This window comes from Nothobranchius furzeri, chromosome 14, assembly GCF_043380555.1.
Source record: "Nothobranchius furzeri strain GRZ-AD chromosome 14, NfurGRZ-RIMD1, whole genome shotgun sequence".
Classification (NCBI taxonomy): Eukaryota; Metazoa; Chordata; class Actinopteri; order Cyprinodontiformes; family Nothobranchiidae; genus Nothobranchius; species Nothobranchius furzeri.
The window spans coordinates 44,961,429-44,981,346 of record NC_091754.1 but is presented as its reverse complement, the minus strand read 5'-3'; the positions used below and the strand labels follow the sequence as shown (position 1 = coordinate 44,981,346).

General features: G+C 43.2%; 1 protein-coding gene across 2 annotated transcripts in view; it reads right to left on the bottom strand.

Moving 5' to 3' along the window:
* Nucleotides 1–7,215: 7,215 nt before the first annotated feature.
* LOC107380822 (inositol hexakisphosphate and diphosphoinositol-pentakisphosphate kinase 1) overlaps nucleotides 7,216–19,918 on the bottom strand; it is a 167,003-nt gene continuing 154,300 nt past the window's right edge. For both annotated transcript variants that reach the window (XM_070544139.1, XM_054743095.2), the window contains 3 exons: nucleotides 13,716–13,853; nucleotides 12,148–12,261; nucleotides 7,216–8,075 (listed from right to left, as the gene is read on the bottom strand). In XM_070544139.1, the coding sequence (XP_070400240.1) occupies nucleotides 7,984–8,075; nucleotides 12,148–12,261; nucleotides 13,716–13,853 (344 nt within the window). In that variant the 3' untranslated portion in view covers nucleotides 7,216–7,983. The remainder of the gene's footprint in view (nucleotides 8,076–12,147; nucleotides 12,262–13,715; nucleotides 13,854–19,918) is intronic.

The following is a 19,918-nucleotide window of genomic DNA, read 5'->3' as shown; positions in this document are numbered from 1 at the left end:
TGTATTAGCACAGCATTCTTAACATGTCAGGCTATTAACAGCACGCTGAAGATCTGAAGTTCAGAGTGCGTCTGTCAGAGGTCAGATGCGTTCCAGCGGAACCACGGCTCACAGGTGCACATGTGAGCACTTCTGGGCTGGGCAGAAGTAATTTTACAACATTGGTTTACATAGCGCCAATAATGAGACGCAGTGACTTGAGCGGCTCACGGAGCTGTGCCACGCAGAGCCGGATTAAATAAATGGACTACACTAGGCAGGCTGCATTTTTTGGGCCCCCCTCCATCAGTGTTATTTAATGAATTGAAATCTGAAACTTACCAAAGTTACTAATAAAAGTTCATTCACATTTTACATAGCCTAGTTTTTGGTTACAAATTGGTTGTTTGTATGTAAAACATTCTACCAGACTATTTTTTGATATTAATAATTTATACGTCATTACACAGCTGTATTAAATGCTAATAAATTATCCTCATCCATCGGGAGTGTCAATGTTAAGGCAGTAGTACCAGTAAATAACCACTAGGTGTCATTAAACTATGTAAACAGAGCAAATATGTTTATCTTATTTGCTCTGTTTACATTTAATCAACACATTTAATTAAAAAGATTTTCTGCTAAATACAATAGCTTACAACATTTATAAATGTTGACAAATTAATCACATGATAGTGGAAAGACATTCAAGAATAGATGAATTTTAATGGAATGAAGCATTTTTAAAGGCGCAAAAAGAAACTATAAACACGCAGCTTAAATTGTTGCAGTATTAATTTAATACAATCTATAATCTTAAAAGAAAGTATTTTAGTAAAATGAAAAAGTTATCTTAAGTCCTGATCTTGCTTTATGCTCATTCAGGCTGTTATTGCCTCTGCTGAATCAGAAATTCTGTGTGAATTTTCTGAATATGAACTAATTGTTTGTTATGCTATTTGAACATTAATACAAAAATTAAAAAAATAAAATAAAACCAGCAACACTTACCAAGGAAACCATTTAGCATTCTCCACTCTGGGATAATCTTCAGCTTTCCAGCAGAAAGTTTCCGGTTGAAGTTAGCTTCCGATTCGGGAAACGGCTAAAGGGCCATTACACACAATTTTTCTCTACTCTGACCATCTTTAATCTGCTCTAGCTCAAAAACTACTATAGCCACACTGTTCAAACCTGTTCTAGATTTTTCTACAATAATAGCAAATCAAATAAAACACAGTGTGGGATTTGTGAAACCTTTCCCTGATTTGTGAAACTCCAACAGAACCTTGAAAAATCGGTCTGCGCGTGCCCCATAGTAGCACATGTCAATGAGCACGGATAGTCCGACTATCTTGAAAATACGCCTCCAAAACTATTCCTCCGCTCCTCCATTGTTCTAACGGCACAGTCTTTTTCTCCCGGACATGAACTCTGTCATATTACCGTAATGTATCGTACACCTCTGAAAAGCGTGGAGTATCACCTTTCTGAAACCATTGGAATTACGAAGATTATGCAAATGTTCGAACAGTTACGGTAGTAAACATTTGTGTGTGGGCTCCGGCGAAGTAGACGATCACGCTTGACGAGTATCTTTTGGAAGCTACATGGACGTTCATTTGGCTAAAGTGTGTATGATGTACTTTTAATGTATCTTTGAATAGTAAGGTGAGAAATGTTAAGAAATTTTAAAATTGTCTCATGGGATGTATATGAAACGTGTATTTTAATTATTTAATATTGATACTCGCTTTTGAGTAAACATGAGTTGAACATGAGCTACTCTTATTATGGTGAATTTAATATAATGTAATACTGAAAACACTTGCTACTATTCAACACAAATGCTCACTTCCATCCACTTGAAAATGAAAAAAACGTGTTAGGATTTCTATGCATAGGATTTCTATGCGTAGGCTACATTAAGTGATATCCCATAAAAATGAAAGACCTTTACCCAAAATTTTTGTAGAGAAGATTACATAAAACATTAAACAACTGTACTTGATAATTAAAATGCCGTCATGCAATCTGCTATTATTGTAGAATAATCTAGAACAGGTTTGAACAGTGTGGCTGTTGTAGTTTATGAGCTACAGCTGTTCCATCATTGGCAAGATGCTGAAAAAAACGCATAAATCAGGCTTTGTTGAAGTTTCACAAATCAGGGAAAGGTTTCACAAATCCCAGACAAGGTTGTATGCAATCTGCTATTATTGTAGAATCTAGAACAGGTGTGAACACGGTGGCTGTTGTAGTCTTTTAACTAGAGCAGATTAAAGATGGTCAGAGTAGAGAAAAATTGGGTGTAATGGCCCTTTAGCCGTTTCCCGAATACTTCAGCCTCGTTGCAGCAGGCTGATGTAAGACTATATTGGGCTCACTTCTGGCTGGCTGCTGTTCTTCCAGTTCGTCCTTCTGTGACGGCGTTGGTGCTACAGCGTCTTCCGCCGCATCTTCAGGTCGTGCCTCCTTCGGGTTTTGCTCGGGCCCGACCTCTGGCTCTGCTGACTCGAGCAGGTTCACAGCTGTCGGACGGCTGCTCGAGCAGCCCGACAGAAACTTCTGTAAGCCCCCCCACCACCACCCACCCCCCCACCCCGCTGTCTCTTCTTTTGTTCCTCTTCTTTTTTTTTTAACGTTTTGTCGCACCCAAAAGCATCGTGAAAGTTAGCCTACTCAAAAACACCTGCTAGCTTATCCGGGTCCGGGTCGCGGGGGCAACTAGGGAGCTCCAGGCCGTCCTCTCCCCGGCCTTGTCCACCAGCTCCTCCGGCAGGACCCCAAGGCGTTCCCGGACCAGATTGGAGATGTAACCTCTCCAACGTGTCCTGGGTCGACCCGGGGGCCTTCTGCCGGCAGGACATGCCCGAAACACCTCCCTGGGGAGGCGTCCAGGAGGCATCCTGACCAGATGCCCAAACCACCTCAACTGGCTCCTTTCGATCCGGAGGAGCAGCGGTTCTACTCCGAGTCCCTCCCGAATGTCCGAGCTCCTCACCCTATCTCTAAGGCTGAGCCCGGCCACCCTACGGAGGAAACTCATTTCGGCCGCTTGTATCCGCGATCTCGTTCTTTCGGTCATTACCCAAAGCTCATGACCATAGGTGAAGATTGGGACGTAGATCGACCGGTAAATCGAGAGCCTGGCTTTCTGGCTCAGCTCCCTCTTCCCCACGACAGATCGGCTCAGCGTCCGCATCACTGCAGACGCCGAACCAATCCGCCTGTCGATCTCCCGATCCCTCCTACCCTCACTCGTGAACAAGACCCCGAGATACTTAAACTCCTCCACTTGAGGTAGGACCTCTCCCCCGACCCGGAGGTGGCAAGCCACCCTTTTCCGGTCGAGAACCATGGTCTCAGATTTGGAGGTGCTGATCCTCATCCCAGCCGCTTCACATTCGGCCGCGAACCTACCCAGCAAGAGCTGAAGGTCAGAGCTGGATGAAGCTAGGAGGATCACATCATCCGCAAAAAGCAGAGACGAGATTCTCCTGCCACCAAACTCGACACACTCCACACCACGGCTGCGTCTAGAAAATCTGTCCATAAAAGTGATGAACAGAACCGGTGACAAAGGGCAGCCCTGGCGTAGTCCAACCCTCACTGGGAACAGGTCCGACTTACTACCGGCTATGCGGACCAAACTCACGCTCCTCTGGTAAAGGGACTGAATGGCCCTTAACAGAAAGCCACCCACCCCATACTCCAGGAGCGTCCCCCACAGGGTGCCCCTGGGGACACGGTCATTAGCCTTCTCCAAATCCACAAAGCACATGTGGATTGGTTGGGCAAACTCCCATGCCCCCTCCATCACCCTTGCAAGGGTATAGAGCTGGTCCACACGGCCAGGACGAAAACCACATTGCTCCTCCTCTATCTGAGATTCAACTATCGATCGGACCCTCCTCTCCAGTACCTTGGCGTAGACCTTTCCAGGGAGGCTGAGGAGTGTGATCCCCCTATAGTTGGAACACACCCTCAGGTCACCCTTCTTAAAGAGGTGGACCACCACCCCGGTCTGCCACTCCCTAGGAACTGCCCCCGATGACCACGCAATGTTGTAGAGACGTGCCAACCATGACAGCCCTACAACATCCATAGCCTTGAGATACTCAGGACGAACCTCATCTGCCCCCGGGGCTCCGCCGCTGTGTAGTTGTTTGACTACCTCAGCAACTTCTGCCCCCGAGATCGGACAGTCCATCCCCAGGCCTCCCAGCTCTGGTTCCTCCTCGGAATGCGCATTGGTGGGATTGAGGAGCTCCTCAAAGTATTCCTTCCACCGTCCGACTATAGCCTCAGTTGACGTCAGCAGCTCCCCATCCCCACTGTAAACAGTGTGAGCGAGTTGCTGCCTTCCTCTCCTGAGGCGCCGGACAGTTTGCCAGAACCTCTTTGGAGCCGATCGATAGTCTTTCTCCATGGCCTCACCAAACTCCTCCCACGCCCGAGATTTTGCCTCGGCAACTGCCACTGCTGCACCCCGCTTGGCTATCCGGTACCTGTCTGCTGCCTCCGGAGACCCACAGACCAGCCACGCCCTGTAGGCCTCCTTCTTCAAACTAACGGCTCCCCGAACCTCTGGTGTCCACCAGCGGGTACGGGGGTTGCCACCACGACTGGCACCGGCCACCTTACGACCACAGCTAGCAACAGCCGCCTCGACAATCGCAGAGTGGAACAAGGCCCACTCGGACTCAATGTCCCCCACTGCTCTCGGGACGTGGTCAAAGCTCTGCCGGAGGTGGGAGTTGAAGACCGTCTTGACAGGTTCTTCTGCCAGGCGTTCCCAGCAGACCCTCACTATACGTTTGGGTCTGCCAGGTCTACGCGGCATGTTCCCTTGCCATCTGATCCAACTCACCACCAGGTGGTGATCAGTTGACAGCTCCGCCCCTCTCTTCACTCGGGTGTCCAAAACATACGGCCGCAGGTCAGATGATACGACTACAAAATCTATCATCGACCTGTGACCTAGGCTGCCCTGGTACCAAGTGTACCGGTGGGCATCCTTATGTTCGAACATGGTGTTCGTTATGGCCAAACTGCGGCTTGCACAGAAGTCCAATAACAAAACACCGCTCGAGTTCAGATTAGGTGGGCCGTTCCTCCCAATCACACCCCTCCAGGTCAAGCTGTCATTGCCCACGTGAGCATTGAAGTCCCCCAGCAGGACAATGGAGTCCCCTGATGGAGCACTATCTAGCACTCGTCCCAGGGACTCCAAAAAGGGTGGGTACTCTGAACTGATATTTGGCCCATAAGCACAAACAACAGTCAGGACCCGTTCCCCGACCCGAAGGCGCAAGGAAGCTACCCTCTTGTCCCCCGGGGTAAACCCCAACACACAGGCAGAGAGTCTCGGGGCTAACAAAAAGCCAACCCCAGCCCTCCGCCTCTCACCCGGAGCAACTCCAGCAAAGTAGAGTGTCCAACCCCTCTCCAGGTCTCGGGTTCCAGAGCCAATGCAATGTGTCGAGGTGAGTCCGACTATATCTAGCCGGTACCGCTCAACCTCTGCCACAAGCTCCGGCTCCTTCCCCGCCAGCGAGGTGACGTTCCATGTCCCAAAAACTAGTTTTCTTGTCCGGGGATTGGACCGCCAAGGCTCCCGCCTTGGTCTGCCACCCAATTCGCATTGCACCGGACCCTTCATGTTCCTCCTGCGGGTGGTGGGTCCACAGTTGGACGAGCCCATGTATCCGGTTCGGGCTGGGCCCGGCCGGACCCCATGGGCAAAAGCCCGGTCACCAGGCGCTCGTTCACGGGCCCCAACCCCAGGCCTGGCTCCAGGGTAGGACCCCGGTAACCCTCCGGGCCGGGTACTCCGACTCTTCGTTTTAACCGCCATGAAAGATCCTTCGAACCGTTCTTTGTCTCACCCTTCACCTAAGACCAATTTGTCATGGGAGACCCTACCAGGGGCACTAAGTGCCCCAGACAACATAGCTCCTAGGATCATTAGGGCACTCAAACTCCTCCACCACGATAAGGTGACGGTTCAAGGAGGAGTTCTTTCAGGATCATAAAGTATATTCCCAGTTGAATCTTTAACACCAGATACGGTAGTTTTCTCTATTTTTTTTAACTGGTTAGCTACAAATTTACCTGATTCATTACCATGTTCAAAGTTTTCAATTTGTAGTCTTTGTGCTAAAAATTGTGTCTTTTTATCAATAGTTCCATGAAGTTCTAATTTAGCTTTACATAATTTACTCAATAACTCTTCTTCTGTGGATGCCTCTAAAGACTTAATGATTTCTTCTAACTCCTGAATACGTTTGCTTTCTGTTTTTTTCTTCTTTTCTTATTGTCCAGTATATGTGTCATTGATTTTACTCCATTAAATGTAATATTAGTAAAATAAACACTTTTTTACTGGTAAGAAACCACTGTGCTACTCATTTTAAATAAATCCCAGTATATTGATCTGGGCACCAGAAGATTGAAGGATGTGGGAGGATAAACAAATGAGATCATTTCTTAATATTGTACCATTTCTGTTGCATTAAAGGAGAGTCAGAAAAACATTTTGCCCTTTGTAATGGTTTATTGAAGTATTCAAGCAAACAGCTGAGATAAAGCTGCATTTCGCTGCAGCTCTTTCTAAACATTTAATCACAACCAACTCATCATAGCAGCAGCACTTATGAAATGATAAAAACCTCTCTTATTCTGGAATATTTTCAGATGTTTTCATTTTTGGTGTTCTGTGAAATAATGTCATAATAATATTTAATGTAGATATGATGATCTCCAATAATTTCATTTTTGTCAGGTATATTTTCTTTTTTTTTCTTAGCAGAGTGGCTGTCTAAACCTCATTGAAGAAAATGGGTTGCATTTTGATGAAAAAATAAATCACATTTATGATTCCAACATATTATTTGGACTTCATATTATTCCAACATATTATTCCAACATATTGGAGGGACTTCAGTTGTTACCTTTTTCACACCAAGTTTGCAGGTATGAGAGAAATACCAAAGTAGTTCATCTAAATTAAATTTGAGTCATAATCTCAAATAAATCTAAGGTGCATGTACAGTTTTGTTTCCAATAAACTGCAGAATCATATAGAAGATAAGAATAAAGCCTGATCAGTCTGGCTTGGGTCTCAAAGAAAACCTTCCAGTCCGGAAGGTTCATCAAAGAAAATGTTCAGTCAGTAAAACAACCTTAACGAAGGTGAAAAAGGACTAAAAGTCAATAAACAACAGACAAATGTCCAGAATAATTTGTAATGATGACAAAAATAATATTCCACATTCAGATCAAACAGGATATTTTAAAAATAATTTCACAATAAAATCAGACCAGAATCAGTTTTACAAATCAGACCTTCTTAGCACAACTATAATTAAAAGGAATGAATTAAACAATTTTCTTAAAACAGATTTTTTTTTAAAGTAAATTAAAATGAAGAATTAGGTTAAACCTGCCTGTCAACACTGTAAAGCTTACATAGAAACATTTGGTTCTTCACAGATCCCTGCAGCCTGACTTTCTACAAAAAAAAACGATCTAATTTAAAGCATAATGCCTGTGCAGCAGTCAAACTCAGATATTTCCTAGGTGTCTTCTCTCAGCATTCAGATTAGGACTTTGTTTATTCAGTTTGGACAAAACATTTCCAACCTAAATGAGGATGTCGATAATGAACAAGCAGCTGGGCTAAAAGAAAAACCAGCAGGCACTTATAGGAACATCTAAACAGGCAGAGCTGGTCTGGGAGCTGTTTGAATGTCTGAAAGGACTAGGTGTCCAAGCGGTCTGTGGACAGAAGTCCAGGTGGTTCTTGGACAGACATTCGGGTGGTCTGTAGACAGACGTCCGGGTGGTCTGTGGACAGATGTCCAAGTGGTCTGTAGACAGACGTCCTGGTGGTCTATGGACAAATGTCCTAGTGGTCTGTAGACAGACGTTCGGGTGGTCTGTAGACAGACGTTCGGGTGGTCTGTAGACAGACGTCATGGTGGTCTCTGGACTGTTGTCCTATTCACTGAAGCTGAATTTCAGACCAGAGCTATCTGTGACTGGTGATGAAGGACCTGCACTGGAGACGGTGCTGGATGGTATGCTGCCATCTTCACAGGAGAAAAACACAAGTGGGTTGGTCTTCTGTTTATCTATTCTCTGGTGCATCACTTACACATTTTCATAAAGACAACAATTCTACTAGAACTGCATTCTTCAGCTTTGTTGGTGTGGATCAGAACAAAGAAATGAAGCTCCTAGGTAACCTGTGCAGTAATCCTTCTGTCTAATCAGCATCCTGAAATACCACACCTGTGAGGTAAAGGGTATCTCTGGGGTTGACATAGTGAAATTTAAAGGAGTCATCACCTGAATTTTCACTTTTCCACTTGAACAAGTGTACATAATGGCTTCCTAATGATTTTTCACTGGCCGGAAAGTCGATATTTAACATTGGATCGTTTTTTACTCTTGGTTTCTTCAACCAGCCCACGTGCACCCCACAAGCATGCGCACTCATGCACGAGATCTTGAGTTCTGACTGTCGTCACAAAGGCAGGATGCAACGCCGCTATACTGCTCTGCTTCCAGAAAAGACTGCCAGAAAAGATGGTTCAACTTTCATTTTGAAACTAGTTGTCTTTGAAAATATATTAATAATGGTATTTTAAAATGTCAGAACTTTATCCAACTAAGGTCGTTTCAGCTGTCATCAAGCATCCAAATGTTTGCTGGGTTTTAACATCATTTTCAGTGATAGAAATATTTTCAGTTCGATCATGTCAAAGGGATAGCTCAACTAGTAAGACATATGACTTACAAGCGGAGAACCCTCAAGGTTGGGATATCAGATTGTTGATTGGAGTTCTTTTTTCCCCATGTTATTTTTTTTACAGTAATAAGATGGCCAAATTTTTATTTTTAAAAGTTTAAATGAGACATGCCGAAGATATTGAATTCATGGCCAGAAAATACGTTGGATAAACTTTCATTTTGGAACTATTTTTTCAACTATGACGGGATGCATCATATGGAATCGTAGTATGTCCAAGGAAGGTCCCATCTTTCTCGCCGTGCTAAGTTTACAGTTTCTTTACAAAACTCCCTAAAACAGCTTTCTGTTGGTGGCGGTGGCAGGCGAACAGTCAGCACTTAGCAAGGGAAGATGCCGGTTTGCTGCTAAATCAATCGTCTCTCCAGTCAATCGTAGTAGAGCCCTTCTAGCCAATCAGAGGCAAGAAAGATGGGATCTTCCTTGGACATCCTACAATTCCAAATGACACGTCCTGCACAGCCGAAATATCACGTGTGCTCACGGCAAAAGACGTCCTTTACAAAATGGGTCAGAAAAGCACTTTCTAATTTATTTTTCCAACACAAATTATTTTTATGGCCTAAAAGACTGATATGATGTAGATATCCATGGTAGTAACAGGTGATGACTCCTTTAATATCTTTAACCCTAACCCACAATTCATTTGTATGCTGATGACACTATTTTATACTGTTCTAAAGCTAACAATTTGGAAATTTCAGGAGACCCTTCAACTTAATTTTGACAAGATATAGCATTGGCTTGCTCAGAATAAACTTCTTAACAAATCTAAATCATATTCAGTGCTCTTCCAGACAAATTTCTAACCATGTTGTAAATGATGGCCTGAACTTACTTGTTTTGGACTCTTCAAACATGCTCTCCTCTGATAAACTTAAATACTTAGGGGTTTAGTTAGACCTGGATTCATCCTTTAAAATCCATACCGAGAAAATCTGTCATAAAGTTACAGGCTGCTTGAAAACCCAATATCAATCCATCAATTGTTGTGGCCTTTCAGTAAGGAAGTATTGTGACCCAACTTCTGTTTCCGATTTTGGGTTATGCTGATATCATCTAACAGACCTCTACAGCTGCATGTCTTCAATCCCTTGATATCATATTCAATAGCTTATGGCGTTTTGTTCTACGTCACCCTTTTAGAACACACCACTGATCATCTTGCATGGCTTTCTTTAAATGCCAGGCGACAATTTTACTAGTTTTTATTTATTTTTAATGGATATTCTTTGATTTTCCATCTTACCTGAAAACATTATTAATATCCTTCAACTCTGTGTATGATTCCAGGATCAATGATCAGCTTTATTTTGTTATTCCTCGTTTTAGAGAAACGTACCTTTTATGTTAAAGCTCCTCGGGACTGGAACATGCTACCTGCTCATATAAGATCTAGTTCCTCTTTCTCCTTTTTAAAAACTCTCTCTATAAGTACGTGAAACCAATCTGTAATTGTTTTGAAGCCGCTGTCTGACCTTTTTTTGTCAAAATTTGTGGATGAGAAAAACCTTTGACTGAGACATTCAGTATTGCGCTTCCCCGTTCTAGCACTAGATGCTGTGCGTACGCACGGTCAGAGATGTTCTTGAATTTAGGAACGTTTCTATGCCCACGTACAAAATGATAAATACCACATAATGTGTAGAATTGTTCCTACGTACGAAATATTCACAGTTCTGTGAATAACGTTTGATAAATGAGGCCCCTGGTATGAGTCTGAGTCTGATGTTGATCAGAAAAACAGTTAAATGTTCTGGGCGACAGTAACGTCCTATCTGTGCTTATTGCTCCTTAAAGGGGACAAAGAATGCAGTTTATCGTCAATCTAAAACTCTGCTTTGAATCTTCCAGAAGCATAAGAAATGTTCTTTTGGCTTTCATCTGTCCCAGGAAAGACGGGAAGAGATAAATGCATGGAGAACCATTTCAAGGTCATGTTTTGACACCAACCTTCTCAGTTTGGAGATATTTCTTATGTGATAAAAACAGTTTCGGACCAATGTTTTTGAGTGGCCTTCAAGAGACATTGATTGGCCAAAAACAAACAAACATTTTCAAGTTTGACCTGACGGCAGAAGATAAATGAGCAAGTTTTAGACTAATCAGGGGAACCATGCTCTCAGGGGCAATGATCAGACATTCAGTCTTTTCAGAGTTTAACTGAAGGAAGTTATTTTCTAGCCAGCTGGTGATCCCTGATAGACACTCTAGTAATTCAGTTTATAGATCTCAGAATCCTTAAAAGAGCAGTACAGCTGAATATCATCTGCATATAGGTGATAAGAGACATTATGAAAAGACTCAAGTATCTGTCCAAGAGGGTGTATGTACAGTAGAAACAACAGTGGACCCAAAACAGAGCCTTGGTGTACCCCACAGAACAGATGGGTAGAATCTGACATGATTTGGTTTCTACAGACACTGTAACTTCTGTTAGAAAGGTACGATCTAAACCAGTTTAGAACAGTTCCAGAGATCCCCACCGAGTCACTAAGTCTGGTAATTAAGGTGTTGTGATCAACAGTGTCAGAAGCTGCAGAAAATCTAATAATACTAACAATGTGAACTCCCCGTTGTCTGCAGCCACCATGATGTCACTGGGAACTTTAAGCAAAGCTGTTTCTGTTGAATGCTTTTTACCAAAACCAGATTGGAATTTATCAAAACTGTTGTGTAGTTCCAGAAAAGTAATCAGCTGATCTGCCACAACCTTTTCCAATATTTTAGAGATAAAGGGTCATTTAGAAATGGGTCTGTCATTTTTTGGCTGAGATGAGTTCAAACTTGGTTTTTTAAGGATAGGTTCAATATCTGCATATTTGAAAACTGATGGTACAGAGCCAGATTGTAAAGATAGATTATTAAACTCCACAATGCATGGGCCAATTTGGTCAAAAACCTTATAAGCAAAGTGGTTGGGAGAAAATGGCATGAAGGTTTCATGTTTTTTGAATGAGACAAATGTCCTGGAAATTTACAGGACTAAAGAAAGACCATGATTGGGAGGACAATAGATGGATGGGAGAATAAGAAGCGGATGGGGTTGAGATACTTACCCTGATATTTCAGATTTTTTTCTGTGATTTTTGACCTTAACAGGGCATCTTTATCATTGATCAACCTTGGTTACCTGCTGAAGGCAGGCCAGTGCCTGTTTTAACCATGACTGTTGATATATTAACACAAATATGCACATATCTAGATTGAAAAAACTGGAGTTGACTTCCTGAGCAGGTAACTAGTTCAATAATACCTCTGAGCACAATCTCCATTGTTAGGGTTAGATAATCCAGATTCTTAAACTCTGAGTATGTTGAACATGCTTTGCAGTGTGCTAGGAGACTTACGCCACAGAGGCTGGTTCCGTGGTTGGAGTGAAGCCTCAGATCCAGAGGAGGACAGAGGCTGCTGAGGGCTATCCAGACACGTCTGACTCTCCGAGTTAAACAAACCAGAAAGTGCTGAAATGTTAAAAAATAAAATACAATAAAAAATATAAAAAAACATTAGATACTGTCTCGCTAAAGCAGTATAAACTTGGTTTTGTTCATAGGTTGGTTGTTTTCAGAACTTGGTGAGAAAATAAGCTGTTCTATAGGGAGTCTAAGTTACACCCACCTACTTCCGGACCACGGGTCCCCGAAAGAACGAAAAACCGAATGTAAGTCAGCGGGGCTAAAAATGCTATTTTCTAATCCCGCTTGTTTTGTGCCATGGATTTCACATATGATGTCAGTGAATTTTAAAGACACATTTTGATACCAAGAACGTGCTTATTTTCGAACAGGGGGAAACGTTATTTTAGGTTTTGTGTGAAAATAAGTCCCGGACTACAAATGTGCTTCACGAAAGTGACGTCATCGAACCAGACACGGAGAAAACTGAGGGAAAAGGGCTGTAAGTTCAGCAAACTTCCCACAGGAGGAAAGAACCACCATAAATCTGGTCATGTGGTAAGTAGCAGCTACGCTAGGGGGGAGGAGATTATGTGGTGATGTCATATATGCCACGTGCTGATTTCTGGTTTGTAGTCATGCTAATTACAAACTTTACAAGCTAATAAATCTCAAAGTACGTGACTGGAGTGGTCGAAACACCCATCATTACTTTTCATTTAAATTGCAGTACAACATATGTGCGATCCAGGGTGTAAGGCAAAGCGGATTAGAAAATAACGTTTTTAGACCCGTTGACTTGCATTAATTTTTTCTTCTTCCGGGGACCCGTGAGTTGACCAGATAGGGAGGAGACTTAGGCTCCCTTTAGGAAGGACTATTAGAACCCAAATTGGACCTAATTTTTAAGGCTGAGATTAGAACTGGATTAAACTGGACTACATACAGGTATGATTTAGTGTTGCTATTTGTGTCATAAGATGAATTTCGTGTCTAATGGGAAGATACAAAACAACCATAAAAAACAGATGAACATTAAATACTTTTTGGAATAAAATTAATTATTTAATTATTGCATTAAACAGACTTCCTACAGAAGAGATTTTGAACATAGCTGTAGGTGTTGTGCAGGTTTATTGTTCTGGGAATAACAATTATAATGCTGATGCAGCATACCAGCTTCATTTAACAATGACCATAAAGCAGCTCAAAAACTATTTACTGAAGAAATGTTTTCCCTTTACAAAAAACAAACTTATCTAAATACAAATTCAGCCATCAAACATAGTCAGACCTCAGCGGCAAGTTTGAGTGGATTAAAGATTTGATTTTGGAACAAACTGCTGACCATAGATGAAGAAACCTACTCTTCATCATCCCTGCTCTCTGTGATTGGAGCTATGATGTGTTTTGTCTGAGGTTTGTTAGAACAATCAGCTGAACTAACTAAACATGCTTGTCTGTGGTTGTGTGGCTCCAGCATCATGTAACATAACACTGCTCTCAATATGAACACCCACCTTTCATAGTTTTAGCCTGAGCCTCACAGCTGTTCTCACACACTTTGCTGAGGAATTCCTCCACCTGCTTCAAGGAGAGCAGGTTGTGTAGCGTTTCCAGTGGGTAGATAGAGGGCACCATGGAGCAGCCTTCAAACCCTACCACCCAGACAGGGGGAGAGAGAGAGAGAGAGACAGAGACAGCCTCATCAGCTGCATCGTCATCTGGCTGACAGCAGATTAGACGTTGTTGTTTACATAATATTTTGTACCTTTTTAAGCATAAAATGAATGGGGTGTATTGCTGAATTGTCTCCTATTGTCAATGTATGACCAATCATAGTTGTTTATCTGTGTGCATACGCTATAACTGGTAATCGGTTGCTGTCTAGTTGACTTAGGAATAAATAAATAAATAAAATCCCTCTCCTTATTGTTTATTCAATGACTAGAAAGTCCTTTTACTAATCAGTTTAGAAATGATTCATACAAATCTGATGCAACATTAGCAAACACAAGCACTCACTGGCCACTTTACCTGTCCAACTGCTCGTTAATGCAAATGACTAATCAGCCAGTCACATGGTGGCAACTCAATGCATTTTGGCATGTTGACATGGTCAAGACAATCAGCTGCAGTTCAAATCAAGCTTCAGAATGGGGAAGTAAGATGATTTAATGCCACTTACACACTAACATCCACTCCACTCTACTCCGCACTGCCAGGCTCAACCAGGCCGTGTTCGTTCCACACTGCCTTAGGAATGCGGACGTGATTGAGCACATGGGCGTTCTCCAAAGTTGGTGCGAAAAATAAATATCAGTGATGTCATGAGCGCATCTCAGAGTACTCCCAACCCAGTCCAGACGGAGTAGAGCCGATGCTAGTGTTAAGTGTCATAAGTGACTTTGACGGTGGCATTGTTGTTGGTGCCAGACGGGCTGGTCTGAGAATTTCAGAAACTCCTGGGATTGTCACGCACAACCATCTCTAGGGTTTGCAGAGAATGGTCAAAACAAGGGAAAACACAGACAATAGAAGATTGGAAAAACGTTGCCTGGTCTGATGAGTCTTGATTTCTGCTGTGACATTTATATGGTAGAGTGAGAAATTGGCGCAAACAACATGAAAGTATAAATCCATCCTGCCTTGTATCAAAGGCTCAGGCTGCTGGTGGTGATGTAATGGTTTGGGGGACATTTTCTTGGCACACTTTGGGTCCCTTAGTACTAACTGATATTCGTTACAAAGCCACAGCCTATCTGTGTATTGTTGCTGACTACATGCATCCCTTCGTGACCACCACGTACCCATTTTCTGATGGCCACTTCCGGGAGGATAATGCACCATGTCATGAAGCTCAAATGATCTCAGACTGGTTTCTCTTCAAACTGGTTTCTTGAACATGACAACTCATGAGTTCACTGTACTCAAATGGCCCTCACAGTCACCAGATCTCAGTCCAATGAAGCACGTTTGGGATGTGGTGGAACAGGAGATTTGCATTTTGGATGTGCAGCCGGCCAATCTCCAGCAACTGTGTGATGCTATCATGTCAGTATGGACCAAGACCTCTGACAAATGTTTACAGTACTTTTAAATATTAAGATTAAGGCATTTCTGAAAGCGAAAGGGGTTCAACCCAGTACTAGTAAGGTGATGAATAAAGTGGCAAGTGCGTGTAATTTTAAACATTATATGAGTCTTGAGTGAACTAATTTAAGTCTCGGCAGTTGCACATGCTGTTTCTGACAGACATTGATTCGTGGTAAGTCAGCTGGTTTTTCAGAACTTCTCCCACCTGGGTATTCTTTCTCCAGTCTCCCTTGATCCTTTGGTAGAGATGGAGGCCTTGCAAATGTTTTTAATTCTAAAACACAGTCACCAAATTCCAATCACTAAATCCTATCAGTTTGAACGGCAGCTGCTGGATATATAGCTGAGTTCTCCAGTGCTGTGTGCACGGATTTATCATTCTCCCAAATTTGATAAGGATTTTATCAGTAAGTTTTCAGATTTTATGGCTGGAATTGCTCTTAGAGGTGTCACGATGTGAGCTAGGAGGAGGTTTGGACCCAAAATGCAGAGAACCAGATGACACGAGGCGGGAGCGATTTATAAAGTAAAATCCCTTTATTTTGATGGGAACAACAATAATCCAAATGGGCAGGAAGCCAAAAACCAATGTCCTAAGATCCTGGAGACCCAAAACTCAAAATCCAAAAAGGATAGAAAGCCAAAAACATAAATCCAAAATCCAAATAAGTAAAATCCTTGAGACCTAGAGACTAAGAGCTCCTTTAAGAGCAGACCTGGAGATATCAAAACCTTGAGACGAGAGGGAACGAGAAAACGCTGACAACAAACAATGGACCGACCAATTATTGAGACACAGACAGGGTTTTATACACTGGGGAGGATGAGAGGGAGATGAGCTGCAGGTGTGTGAGGAGAGAGAGACCAGGTGAACTCAATTAACTAATCAGGGAGGAAACTAACATGACCTAAGAGTAAAACCTAAAGACAAGAAGAGCAGCAAGCATAACTAATATTCTAAGGGGGGGGGGGGGGGGGGGGGAACCACAAACACCGGTGGGAAAAACACACTAAAGAGACTAAAAACATGAACAGCTGAAACTAAAGGACAATGACCTAAGAGTAAAACCTTATGACCAGAAGATCAGCAAACATAATATTCTAAGGGGGGAGCTGAAACTAAAGGAAAACACTACAGAAAGGAAAACTACAGGGGCGTGACTAAAGGGGACCACGGGAGCACTGGACCTGGGAGGGGGATACTTGAGGAGGGCAACCTAGAGGGCTGAAGATCTGGGGACAAATGAGGGACACAAGGAGACACATGAGGAAGATGCAGACAAGGGCACATAAGGGCGCTAGGAGACACAAAAGGAGAACCTAGAGAGGGATGGAGAACACAGGAAGACACATGAGGGGAGACGCAGACACAGACCATGACAAGAGGTTGAATATGGACCACGGACACTCTGGTGAACTCCAGTGTTAAGAAGCGGTATTGCAACAACAGAACTCATTTTCCAGCTGTCTGGGTGTTGGTTCACTGCTGATATGTTAAGTGACCAGCCAGCATTATGTCCAGTGACGAATCGTACAGGGTGAGGACCAATTTCTACTAATACCGTAAATCCTCTAATACAGGCCGGTATTCAATTAAAGGCCGGGTCTCCAATTCTGGCCGGTGTCTGAGTCAGCGGAGGTAAATAATGGCCGGTCTCTTATTGTGGCCGGATGGCATGTGGTAACAAGCAAGTACGAGCGACCCAGCGGCAGGGTTATAGTTCCCAAATCAACCAGCAGGAGGCAGTAGAGGTTCACGCAGACCTTTATTAGGCCTTTTCTTCAACGCTTTGTAACGCTACAGACACGATCCTCTATCACGCTCCTACCACACAGAGTCACGGTGTCAGTTAACCATGCTAATTCAACCCACTCCACAGAACACACATCACCTTCCCTGTGGCTTACATAACACTCACACAACACGCAAATCAGCACATAGGAACTAGCAGAACGATAGGAAACACATATAACACAATACCCAGAATGCACCTGGCTTACAACCCCAGCCAGGTCATTACACTATCAAGTTCAAAGAGAACGTGCTGATTATGCTGCAGAACACTCTGGAGAGCAGCAGTAGGGTGTGTATGAACTACAGTAATCCCTCGTTTATCGCGGTAGATGCGTTCCAGACCTGGCTGCGATAGGTGAAAATCCGCGAAGTAGGGACTCCCAGCATGCCCCTCGCGGGGATTCCCTTCACGTCGCACCTACGTCACAAACCGCGGCTATAAACGGAAGTTGCCTTTCCAGCTCACCACTCAGTCATCGTTTCTTCAGATCAACGATCAGAGTTTCCAACCTACCGATCAATCCAACGAACTATCAGCTCATAGTAAGTTATCTTACTTACTTCTGGAAAGCCCGGCATTTCCGTGTCACTTCGTTGACGCTCGAACGCTCGGGGGTTTCCTAGATCAGCCGGCGTTTCACCGACGCTCTCACTTCCGCGTCTGTGAAACCACGCTCCCTATTGAATTATCGTATGATCACATTCTCTTTTTGGGGGTAAAACTCAAGTGCCAGACCGTAGGTACTGACACGCGATCGTTCATGTCGGTTAATTTTTAATGTTTTCTGTCTTTTATTTGCGCCTGATGTGTATCGCTGCTGTGGAGCGGGGCGCATCAACTTGTCCTCCGACGCACAGATCACAGCAGGGAGCGCTCAGCTGTTTTCGCGGTCGGTAGATCTGCCTCCTGAGCACGGCCACAGTAACAATCAGGTGTCGCCACCTCAAAAACTAATTTAACACGCGATCGTTCATGTCAGTTCATTTCCTTTAATTTTTTCTGTCTTTTATTTGCGCCTGATGTGTTTCGCTGCATGCTGTGGAGCGGGACGCTGCGCGCATCACCTTGTCCTCCGACGCACTGATCACTGATACAACCGCCAAACAGCAAGCGCTCCGCTGTTTTTGCGGTCGGTAGATCTTTTAGAACTGCAGTTCAAAGGTAACTCATGAGGTGAATATGAACCCAGGCAGCAGTTTCTCTTTAGGATTGAGAGGAGATGCAGGAAGATAATAAACAGACAGGACAGAAAAATAGTCAAATAAAAACAAGTTAGTTTTTGTACCTGCTGTTGCAACAAACAGACACCATTGAAGGTCATCAGAAGTGAGGAACAGAAAATGAAATAATTATTTTAATGTTTAGAGCAGCAGGAACTCCGAGAGGCTGCAGGCGCATCAGTGAGTTTGCGGCCGCTGCGCAGGGGGAGGGGGGAGAGGGCTGAAGCAGGGGGAGGGGGGAGAGGGCTGAAGCAGGAACTACCGTTGTTAAAAGAAATGTGTTTAACTTTGAAAATGTGGGCGCACTTTTAATTGTCAAAAACTCCAGCGAACCATAGTTCATTTTGCTCAAATAGAAATAGAGGCCTGCCTCTAATACTGGCCCTCCTTCCAATAAAGGCCTGGAGCTTGATGAGCTTGAGTCAAATACAGGCCCGGGCCTGTATTAGAGGATTTACGGTACGTTTATTTTACAACAGTTTAACGTGAAAACATGTGATGGGCTCAGAATCAGCTGCTTGACTTGTCACGTCCGACATTTCACACAGTCCCAGCCTCCTCTTGCCGAGTGGACTTTGTAGCGGTGGTGCTCTCTAGTGGCTGGTAGATGTAAAAATGTACCCAGTGTCATGCCCGACAAAATAACATTTTGATTATTTATTTTTTTAAATAAGGTTTTTACAGGAAAAACTGTACATTCATTCTGCACACTTCTAAATGCCCCATGGAGGTATTATTTATAAAGAAAATATAACTTTTTATTAAAATGTTCTATAAACAACCTTTAAGTCTGACCATCTGTTAATTCTTGGGGATTTTAATATTCAATCATGCTGTGATTGTAAGCCTTTGGTCAAGGACTTTTTAAGTGTTTTAGAGTCCTTCAACTTGAAGCTGTGGTTTGCTGGCCCCTCTCATGAAAAAGGACAAACATTGGATTTGGTGCTGACGCTTTGATTGGAAATCAATATTAATGACATTCCAAACTTTTAAATGTCTGACCACTTTCTTGTAATATTTTCATTTATAGTTCATGATGTAGTAGAGCCCCTCCTTCCTGGAAAGTATGGTCGTGTGTACAATTTCTCAACAATTTCTTTGTTTTTAGCTTCTTTTAGTATGTAAACTAAAACTAAATAAACTAAGCTAACATTATCTTAAATGTTTTTTTGCTGCTGGGGCAGATTAAGGTGCCTCATACTCAGATCGTTGTCGCTGGTTTCATCATCACCCAACAGCCCATCGCATTTAGTGAACTTAAGCCAAACTTTAAAGCATGTTTGCTTTCTTCCAGTCGGATTTCGGAGTTCTGAGGAGAAAGAGAACACACCTTTGGCTGAACGGAAGCTAACATATCAAGCTAACATTATCTTAAACATTTTATTTACCTACCGGAGAATATTTAGATGATGATGCCTCACTTAGTTCGTTGTTGCTGGTTTCATCATCACCCAGTTCCCCATCTCATTTAGTGAAGTGGACCCAAACTTGAGAAAGCTTCCTCTCTGCTTTGCTGCTTCTCTGTTTACAGCTCTCCCACAGTGACTGACGACGCATCGTATGGGTACAGAAAAAAGGCACTGTTTCATATGAAGTGAATCGGTACTCAGT